This window comes from Petaurus breviceps, unplaced genomic scaffold (genome assembly GCF_028583685.1).
Source record: "Petaurus breviceps papuanus isolate PSGF00001 unplaced genomic scaffold, PetGlider_PUasm1.0 90994, whole genome shotgun sequence".
NCBI lineage: Eukaryota > Metazoa > Chordata > Mammalia > Diprotodontia > Petauridae > Petaurus > Petaurus breviceps.
This window is the reverse complement of record NW_027187393.1, coordinates 3,611,578-3,622,794: the sequence shown is the minus strand read 5'-3', so window position 1 is coordinate 3,622,794 and position 11,217 is coordinate 3,611,578. Positions and strand designations below refer to the sequence as shown.

The window sequence follows — 11,217 nt, the reverse complement described above, 5'->3', positions numbered from 1 at the left end:
ATATTCCTGAGCACCTAGCTCTGGAACATAGTGGTATATAATAAATATATGCTGAACTGAATTCAATTGAACTTCCTTCTTCCACTTCCCAAAGGTGGATGTACCTATTTTCTTTTTTGTTTCATCTGAGATTTTCCACAGACAAATGATTGTGTCTCAGGGATCAATTCGTACAATTCTTGCCATAAATTTTGACTTGCTATTGCCCTATTGAAGAAAGTGTTTTGTTTCATCTGTAATTCTAACTTTGGATATGCTTTCTGGAATCTTCATCCAATTTACCCTTAACATTTTTCTTAATATTCTTTTTTGGTCTATAAACCTGCAATTGGATCTTTTGTAAACTACTTCATTTCCCCTTTGGGAGATTGTTTTGAGGAGATACCCCAGCCTGTCTTGTTCTTAGCTCCTCCTCTAGTTCACTGGGGCCAGTGGCGTGACAAGATTAATGCTCTCTCCCTACACTCTTCTTTCCAGGTAGATATTCCCACCTGTCTGTCCCTCAGTGGCATCAGGCTTACCTTGCTCTTATACATATCCCACTTCTGACACTGACTGGCTCTAAGCAAGTCATTTAATCTTTGCTTTTTCGTGGCAACTCTTGAAGTCTCTATGTAATTAATGGGAGGAAGAGATAACTGGCTAATGTGAATTGCCTCTTTCAAACATGCAGTTTTTGGTCTGGTGCAGAGCCCTTGTGGATGTTCAGTGAACCTACTTCTAGAAGTTCATGATGGAGTAGAATGGAGGGGCCCAGCTCTCCACTTCAGGCAGGGCATGCACATGTGTTCTCTGTTTCCAGAACACCTCCTGTGTGGCACAGAAAAGCCCACTGTCTTGGCAGGTAAGATGGAGCTGCGTCTGCATGCAAAAGACTCCCACAGGGGCACCTGGACCCCTCTCCTTCCTCAGTGGCTGTGTTCAAGTGAGCAAGATGAACCTCTGTGGGCTCCTTCTGTGAGGGCTCCAAGGCTCTGTGCTTGGCCTAGGAGGACATAGAGATGATTAGCATGCCAGACTTGCCTTGTAAATGTGGGGTTCCCTCTCTTCTCAAGGATTTTGCAATCTTTGTGGCTGTTTTGTTGATTAACCATGTCCATGAGCCTTCATGAGCCCATTTAGAGTTTTCTTGGCAAAGACACCAGAGTGGGTGGTAGAGGGGCCTCAGGTACGTGCTCACTCAGAGAACAATTCTGCCTGTTGCCTCTTTTTGTATTGCGTTTGTTCTTTCCTGTTCTTAGGTGAAGGAGTACTGTGACTTTGCAAGCTTCAAAAGGTCTTCAGTCCATAGCAGAGTTTGCTGGCAGCCTGGCCTAGGGAGGTACCAGGGACCTGCTTGGCTCTGCACAGCGGTGGTTAACAACAGCCACGGCCCCAGGTCTTGCTGCAGCAAGGGAGCAGCTCCTCTGGAGACATTCTGTGAACTTGCTGGGGTCACCGCTTTGGAGCAATCACTTCAAGTTTGATCCTATTGTCTTCAGGGGCCAAGGTCATAGAGGGAGAGGGTGCCCTTGGGTTGGGAGGGGATGGGGAGAAAGATGTGTTTGGACTTTTGTTCTTGCTATATCTTCTCAATAAATATCAATTCACAAAAGCTAACTAAAAAATAAAACCAAAACAAAAAGCTAACTGATATTAGTTACATGACAATGGAGTATCATTGGGTCAGTCAATGATATTTGGAGATATTAACTGACAATGGATATTGGGGAGAACACAATAGGATGGGGGCTTGAGGCAAGATGATTAGAGGAGATCTTTACTGTCCTTCAAATCTTTAGTAGGAGATACAGCCAGCATTGCCCTCTGGGGATCCAACTTGTTAGTGTGAATGGGAACTGGGATAATGATCTTAAAGCTTATATAGATTGAATATGAGTTGTAGAGAAGGAGCTACTTGTATTGGTAAAGGGACTTTCTTCACCTGGGAGTTCCCTATACTAGTAAAATCCCAAGTTCAGTCCCTACCCCCATCCCTCTCCATATCTGTGTGGGAAGAGCTAACATTTGCCATATCCGCCAAGGCTGGTGATGTCTGCCACACTGTATGAGAATGTTTTGCCATTTTGGGATCCTGAGCCTTTGAGTGACTTACAGATTCCTTTGCCCACCAGACCTCTGGACACATGTTGGTCTGCTCCTGTTTCCCCCCTCCCCCATTTGTGTTCTTGCCTCCTTGCCTGCATGTGGGCACCCTAGCTCTGGATGACCTCTCTGAGCTGGCCCCAGCCTGACTCTTCAAACCTGACTACAGTCTTCTCCTTTCTGGTTACCTGAACGGACACCTGAAGTAACTTGTCACTCTCTTGGTCTGATGCCAGCTCCCACTTAGGAGGTCACTGGGGGCCAGATCCCTAAGTGAAAGGAGGACTTTCGAGAATGGTGAGAGCAAAGTGCTTTTAGAAGCAGTCAATATTTACCTGTGAGGGCAGCCTGGAGAAGGCCCTAGGAAGAGTACAGGCTATTAGCTATGTCAATGGGGGAGGCATCTGATGGCAGATATGTCCCATGAACAAGGAAAGAGGAAATAGTTATGTGCCAAGGTTGGAGCATTTAAGTGGGGGTGGAGGATGGGGGTGCACATTGTTAAGCTGATATTCCATAGATGAGCCCCTCAGGGCAATACAGGGTAGAGTGGCCCAAATATTTACGCAGTTCAATTTAATTCAATAGTGATTAAATATTTGTCTATGCCTAGGAGGACACAAAGATGATTAGCACACCAGACTTGCCTCATAAATGTGGGGTTCCCTCTCTTCTCAAGGATCTTACAATCTTTGTGGTTGTTTTGTTGATTAGTCATGTCCAACTTCATGACCCCATTTAGGGTTTTCTTGGCAAAGATACTGGAGTGGTTTGCCTTTTCCTTTTCCAGCTCATTTTACATATAAGGAAACTGAGGCAAACAGAGCTAAGTGACTTGTCCAGGGGTCATACTGCTAATAAGTGTGTGAAGCCAGATTTGAACTCAGGAAGGATGAGTCTTCCTGACTCCAGGACTGGTGCTGTATCCACTGAGCTACCTAGCTGCCTCCAATCTAGTAGTGGTAATAAGGCCTACAGCATAGCAGTGGAAAGAGGGTGGAGGACGAATCCCGGCTCTGCCACTTTCTACCTGTGTGACTTGGGCAAGTCACAGCCTCTTTAGGTTGGACTAGATTTTAAAGGTCTCTTCCTGCTTTCAATCAGTTAACTGATTATATTATATGCTTAACACAACAGATCACTGTTTTTTGTTTTACAAATAATGTAACTTGGACAACAGAATTCTTCATCCCCTTAGTTTTTCCTGTATGTATAGTCAGTCCATAATCTTTTCAGTGGTCATGGATTATGGTCCGGGAAGCCCTGCAATGTTCTGAGACTTGATGCAATTAGCAAATGTGACTGATAAAGAAGAGAATCTGAGGGACCTCTTAATCTAGGGGGAATCCCTTCTCTTTGACTCAATGCTAGATTTCTTCCATGACCCTCGTGAGCACTTTTGGGGACTTAGGTCCCTCTGCTTTATCACTTGCCTCACATTAATGATCATAGAACAAGCTTATCTCTGTGGTCATATCTTTCCAGGGTCCTTGTATGATGCTTGTGTGGCTACATGGGAGATGCCTCATCAGAGGAGAGCCAGGAAGGTGGCATTTTGTTCTCCTCAACCACTTTTTTAGTCAACAAACAATAAGGACAGTGGGGATTGTATTCTCTACAACTTTCACTTGACTGTGTGATGATGAAGATGTGGTCCTACTGTGAGACTTTGCTTGCAAAAGTCATCTTGTTGCTTTCTGACACCCTCATCAAGGATATCCTCAATGTGTGTGCAGACTATTCTCCAAACCATTTAATGGAGACAGGAAGGTAGGCTAGTAGTTGTCCTTTAGTGGCTTATTAGCAGAGCCCTCTTTTTCTCTCTACTGAGTCCCCAGGACTATGGATCCTCCAGAGCACATGTAGGGGCCTGATGTGCTTGAAGCTCCTTTCTCTGCTTGGCTTATTGCTTCCCTTGTGTACCCAGGGATGATGGGTCAGACCCCACTCTAAGGGAACCTCCTAGGGAGGTCTGAGGTTTGCTAGGTTTTGGTCCTAGTGATACAGGGGACATAGGCCAGGCAGAGATCCCTAGGCACATCCTAGATCTTTAGGGCAGATCTCAAGGGTCATGGGAAGAAAATCTCACATCCCTGTTACCTTAAAGATTCACTGATCCTCACAGCATATGCAGCTCTGGGAGGGGCAATGGATATTTGTTTTGGCACAGCTGCTGTCCTGCAAACACATTCACACCTTCGCGACACTTCACTTTCCTGAGCAGGCTGGGAAAAGCCAACCATGACCCTTCTCCCAGGGAGCTGGGAGAACCAAAGTCTCCCTTACCCAAGGGTACAGGGAGGGAGGACGATAAAAAAGGGAATCAGACCAAATTGGCATGGACACAGATGGTCCAGGACCTGGGTGCCCTCTTGGCCTCCAAGCTCATAAGTGTTTAGTAGGCCTTGTTGTGGTTGAGGCCTGCTCTAGCCCTTCCTCTCCCTGAGCCTGTCCTGAACCTAACCCCCTAGAAGTGAGTGAGCAGAAAGCCTTCTGTAGTGAGGTGCTCTATAGCCCTCCTATATAGTAGAAGAAAACCTGAGACACAGCTCCCTGCCAGCATTAGGGGAACAGATCAGAAGGATGTCCACTTTATATGAAGCTCAGAAGTAGCATGCCCTGAGCTCAGAGAGAGCAGACCTCTGCCCCAGCCCAATCCCATATTCAGCCAAAAGGCAGCATCAAACAGGATGTGGGCAGTAAAGATGAACTTCAGGGCATAGGCCAGTGGTCCATGGTGTGGAGAATGAGAGGTCCACTGGAACACAGAAGACTAGGGGTGAGGAACAACTCACAAAACACTGCTATCAGGTATCCGAGATGTGTCTGTTAGTGTATCCAAGGCAAAAGGGAACTATACTGGATTATATAAGTAGAATCTCAGCATTTCAGGGGTCATTGGATGGCAGCTTCCCACCTGACACAAGAATCCTTTCTATGATAGCTCAGACCAAGTTATCTAGAACCTGCTTGAATATGTCCCAAGATAGTGAGTTTACTATCATTTGAGGAAGCCTGGTCTGTTATTAGACAAATACACTTCTACAAAAGTAGAATGGGTTACTGCCAGAGGTTCTGGGTTCTCCCTCCTTGGAGGGAGTCTGGATCCAGAGTCTGGATAATGTCTTGTTACATATTATTCTAGTCAGGGTTCTCAAATCCTGTGATTCTGATACTTGTTTGAAACTTCTTCCTTTTATTGAACTGAAATCTGCCTTCCTACAACTACAAATCTGCCTCTTGGTCTCAGTTCTGCCCTTTAGAACAATGCAGAGCAAAGTATAAAGCAAGCATGGGGAACCTGTGGCCTCGAGGTCACGTGTGGCCCTCTAGGTCCTCAAATATGCCCCTTTGACTGAATACAAACTTCACAGAATAAATCTCTTTGATAAAGGATTTGTTCTGTAAAACTTGGACTCAGTCAAAAGGACTGAGACCCAGAAGGCCACATGTGGACTCGAGGCCACAGGCTCCCCACCCCTGGAACTCTGAAGCCTCTTTCCTGTGGTTTTCTTCAAATACCTGAAGCTGACTAACATGCCCCTGATGAGTTTTCTCTTCCCTGGGTCAAACGTTTCCAGTTCTTCAGTGGACACAGTGCTCCAGCCATGACCTTCCTCAAGGAGAGAGTGCATTCCTCTCTAGTCCCAGAGACTATCACCCTTGATCATTGGGGAGCTAAGGAACTGATTTCTCCAGTGTGGATTTTGAATTCACATGCCTCCCAGTGAGGTAGGTCTTCATTGTTTACCTCTGAGTCATCTCTAGCACTGATTGAACCACATGAATTTGGGAACTTTTCAGACTTAGGCTTCCACCTCAAATGGACCCCCTTAGTGTAAAAGAGTCAGGCTTCACTGGCAGATGGAGTGGAAACAGGAAACTACCTGCTATTCTTTTGTTGCATTCTCTATTTTCTGGAAGAGCTGCCAAGAGGAAGATAGAGCCCTTATCCCCAAGTAGTGCCCAAGGCTCTGAGCCCCACCTGCCTCTCTAGAGATTATGGGAAATTGGCCTTTTCTATCTACTCAATAGCTGAGCAAACAGAAGAAGGGGGTCAGGGCCCTCATCCTGGGAAGGAGGGGAAGGGGTTCCTCTCTATATAGCTGAGGAACACAGGGAGAACCCAGCAGATACTCCAGGGAGTATTACAGACTGAACCCAGCCCACTCTCCTCTCCAGGATGAAGCTGACCGTGCTCTTTCTGATGGCTATCTTGGCTCTCTGTAGTAGCTCAGGTAAGTCACTTTTTTTTTTTTTTGCTTTTTGGAGGGCGATTGGGGTTAAGTAACTTGCCCAAAGTCACATGGCTAGTTTGTGTGTGTGTGTGTGTGTGTGTGTGTGTGTGTGTGTGTGTGTTAAGTGTCTGAGGCTGGATCTGAACTCAGGTCCTCCTGACTCAGGGGCTGGCGCTCTACTCACTGCACCACCTAGCCGCCCTGGGTAAGTCACTTTTTGAATCTGATTGGACCAAAGTTCATAGGACCCTAACTCTAGAGTGGGAAGGGACTTCAGTGGCCTTCTAGTCCCTTCCCCTATTGTATAGAAGAGGAAGCCAAAGCCAAAGGAAGGACATATGTGTGTACATGTATATGTGTGTGTATAAATATATATATACACCCCCTAATAGTGGTAGCTTGGAAGCCTAGAAAGAGCTTCAAACTTGCTTATAGGAAATGACAACAAATTTTGGTCTCAGCAAATCCCTGATGTTGTTTTAGACAAATGGATTGGTCAGAAAATTAATGTAGGCCCCCAAGATATCAGTGATTTCTTTTATCTTATAACTATTGTAAGGTGAAGGAGGAGAGAGGAAGAACAGAGTTAAAGGTAAAGACAGGAGAGAGGTATGGTCAAGAGGAAACACATCAACTTTCTGCTTGTTTCATAAATTCTGTCTGTTATTTTAAAACATTCGTTGATAGCTTTTGTTTTGCCATCACCTATATCTCCAATTAAGGGCAGCTAGGTTGCACAGTGGTTGGAGCATGGGGCTTGGAACTAGGAGGACTCATCTTCCTGAGCTCAAATCTGGTCTCAGTCACTTACTAGCTGTGTGACCCTAGGCAAGTCACTTAACCCTGTTTGCCTCAGTTTCCTCATCTGTAAAATGAGCTGGGAAAGTAAATGGCAAACTGCTCCTGTATCTCTGCCAAGAAAACCCCAAAATGGAGTCATGAAGAGCCAGATACAACTAAAATGTCTTGACAACATTCCCAGTTATATACTCCTTTTCCTTACCCTTCCACAGAGCCACTCCTCATAACAGAAAAAGGAGAGAAAAAAAATTAGTGAAGCAAAGTTAGCTAACTCATCCCCTGAGCCTGACTATATATATATATATATATATATATATATATATATATATATATATATACACACACATGTATACACCTTGTCACACACCCATGTTCACTCATTGCTATAAAGAAGAGAGGAAGGTGGTGCTGTCTATTTCAATGCAGACAATTATACTCTAGGCTACCACAACAAACACCCAAACACCAAGGCATTCTCTCAGTCTATTGCAATGAACCCCAGCCATATCCACACTATTGTAATAAACATTACATACTAACCACTGTCTATTGTAACCCACACATCACACACACGTGAGAACAATACACATCATTACAACACATGACACCACAATCATGTGTATCAGGATACCCACTGTGTCACAATGTGGCTTTGTGTTTTGCAGCTTTTGCCTTATTCGAGGGTTTACTAGCCAAACCCCCCATACCACCTGCTGAGATCCAGAACTCCGTCGTCAAGCCTGTGGTGGAGTCAGTACCTAACCCTATCTTTAGCAACTTCAGTTTGCTCAGGTTAATCCTGAGAAGCCTAGGGATCCCTGTGGACCACCTGGTAGAAGGGTCCAAAAAGTGTGTGGAAGAACTGGGATCTGAGTCTGTGGAAGCAGTGAAGACCTTGCTGGTGAGAATCACACTCTGGGTGCTTGCAGGGTTTTCATTGCATCTCCCTCACAGGGGAGAATACAAGCTCCATTCTAACCATGTCTCTCCTGATTCTGGGTCAAGCCACAGTTCTATGGGTTTTTCAAGTGAAAGTGTTTCTTTGCTTGAATTATAAAGATGACTTGTAGCTTGTGGTGCCTCCCTTTGCATGTGTAGATAGCTTTCAAACAAGTTTTGCAACTAGGAGGTAGCATCAATCTCTACTGTGTCCATTATATAGATGGGGAAACAGAGGCAAGGACTGGTCAAAGCATACCTTGTCTATCAGTTAAATTTTGATTTAATGATTCTCAGTTTATGAGGTTTCAAGTTTGGTGTTCCCTATTTTGACCTGATAGCTATCTCTTTGCCTGGCCTTTGCTGGAAAGCTAAGATGAGACAAATTGCAGACATAAATCTTTCCCTTGATCACTCTGGTCTTCTCTTTCCTTCACTTCTAATCCAATCTAATCCAATAGAAATTCATTAAGTGCCTACTATGTGCAGGGTGTTGTGCTAGGCCCTGGAGATAGAAAGACAAAATGAAAATGGTCTCTCTTCTAGGACATTAGGTTCTATTAACTCCTTTCTGCTCCTTCCCATCCTTACCCATTCCATCCCAATTACCTCCTTTTCCATTCTTTCTTAGTCCCTTCCATCATCAGAAGATTAGAAATCTTTCCATGTGGGGACGAATAGAAGAAAGTGAGTATGTTCAGTCTGGAAAAGAGGACTAATGGAAACATCATAGCAGGTTCATCTTCCTGAGTTCAAATCTGGCTTCATACACTTATTAGCTGTGTGACCCTGGGCAAGTCACTTAACACTGTCTCATCTGTAAAATGAGTTGGAGGAAGAAATAGCAAACTGCTCCAGTATCTGCCAAGAAAACCCCAAATGGGCTCATGAAGAGTCAGACATGATTGAAAAACAACTGAACAAGTATCTTAAAGGGCTACCATGTGAAAGAAGATTTAGACTTGCTTTGCCAGAATTTGAAGCAATAAATGAAAATTGCAGAGAAAGAATTTCAGGTTGTTACATAAAGCAAAAACATCTTAATAACTAGAGATGTTTAAAAGTGGAATGGGCCAGCTGGGAGTGCAGTGGAGAGAGCACCGAACCTGGAGTCCGGAAGTTCTGAGTTCAAATCTTACCTCAGACACTTATTAGCTGTGTGACTCTGGTCAAGTCACTTAACCTCTGCCTCAGTTTCCTCAACCATAAATTGGGGACAATATAACAGCACTTACCTGTCATGGTTATTGTAAGGATTAAACAAGATAATATTTGTAAAAATCACTTAGCCCAGAGCCTAGCCAAATACATACTTATTCCCCATCATTTCACCTTCCTTTTCCTCTACCCTGGGAAGTAATAGTTGTCCATTACTGGTGAGCTTCCAGCAGAGACTGACTGTGTGCCATAGGAAGGACCCCTGCTCTATCATAGATTGAATTAGACAATCTTTGAGGCACCCACCAACTGGGAGATTCTGTAACCCCCTCTCTTCCCAACACTGAATCCTAATGTAGGATGGGGTAATATGGACTAAACCTAGTCAAATCACAACAGCAGGTCTCTGGATCCTTAGCATGTGAGACTTTGTATCTGTCCATGGCTTTTGCTCTGGGAACAGTAATGAAATCAACACTACAATTCCTAGAAAGGACCTGTCAATCAAATGCCCCATGATTCCAACTTACTATCCCTCTGACTTTACAGAGCAAAACAGCCATCCCTCCCTGGCCACCACTCCCATTTTTCTTTGTGTCTTCCTGTCTCTCTGTCTCTCTCTATCTATCTGCCTTCTTATCTATCTCTCTAATGCTATTAGAATGTAAACTCCTTGAAGGCAGAGACTGTTTTTGCTTTTTGTATTTGTATTCCCATTTGTATCATAATGCCTGGAATGTAGTAACTGCTTCATACATGTTTTTCATTCATTTATGTGATTTCATTCATTTATGTTTTTTTTTGTTTTTTGTTTTTTTTTTTTGCTTTTTGGAGGGGGGAAGGTAGGGCAGTTGGGGTTAAGTGAGTTGTCCAAGGTCATATGGCAAGTGTGTGTGTGTGTGTGTGTGTGTGTGTGTGTGTGTGTGAAGTGTCTGAGGCTGGATTTTAATTCAGGTCCTCCTGATTCCAGGGCTGGTGCTCTATTCACTGTGACACCTAGCTGCCCCATTCTGGTGGTTTTTCAGAGAGATTTTCTGTCGACGCTCACTGTCCTCTTTGCCTTTCAGGGAGCCCTGACGTATTTTGGTTGAGATGCAGCTGGCCCAAAGCAGCCACAAGATAACAGACAGTAGGATACCCAATGGGCATATTTCCAGCATTGTGGGAAACTTTCTTGGGATGGGCCCTTGAATTCCTTTCATCCATTGTAATGCAGTTAATAAACTGAGTTCAAAGCAGATCTTATGATGGTGTCTATCCTTTGATTGTCTGAGAATTGGGTTCACTGGATTGGGTTCGCCCATAAACACTGTGATAGATCACTTGTCAGAGTTGTGCATAGAGCATTGACCAGAATCATCCAATCAATCAACCAATGAATCAAGGATTGATTAAGTTCTTACTATGTTCTGACTCCGGGGTAGGAACTGAGGACACAAAGTCAAAATGAAATCGTTTCTGCCCTGAAGGAGCTTATGCTCTATTGGAGGAGACAACATACAGAAGAGATACACAACACATACTGAGTGATTTGTCATGGAGAAAGACAGTAGCAACTGGGGTGGAGGGAGGTGGGAATTCCAAAAGGCCTCATGTAAAAGGTGTTTAAACTTGGTCTTGAGGGAGACTAGGGATTCTAAGAGACAGAGAGGAAGAGGGAGTGAATCCCACACATGGTACCAGTCGGTACAAAGGCAAAGAGGTGGGAAATGGAGGGCAGTGATATACAACAGTGCTGGAAAGGAAGCTGAGGTGAGGCTGTGAAGGACTGAACACTAAACAGAGGAGTTTATATTGGTTCCTAATGGTAACAGGAAGCCACTGGAATTTACTGAGTAGAGGAGTAACATGGTGTAAGGGTTATGGGATTTAAAGATCTCCCATGCCCTATGGACGTGCTGACATAGCAGAACAAGAGAAAGCGGAAAGCGAGAGAAAGTGAAAAGCCGAGCTAACGGTCCTGCGGTTGGCGGCGGTTGCCTTTTTTTTTTTTTTT

General features: G+C 44.4%; 1 protein-coding gene across 1 annotated transcript; it reads left to right on the top strand.

The window, feature by feature from the left end:
• The first annotated feature begins 6,268 nt into the window (after positions 1-6,268).
• On the top strand, positions 6,269-10,312 carry SCGB3A1 (secretoglobin family 3A member 1). Its single transcript, XM_069077761.1, has 3 exons — positions 6,269-6,323; positions 7,790-8,025; positions 10,289-10,312. The coding sequence occupies exons 1-3, from the start codon at positions 6,269-6,271 to the stop codon at positions 10,310-10,312; spliced, it is 315 nt and encodes a 104-aa protein (XP_068933862.1).
• Positions 10,313-11,217: the final 905 nt, after the last annotated feature.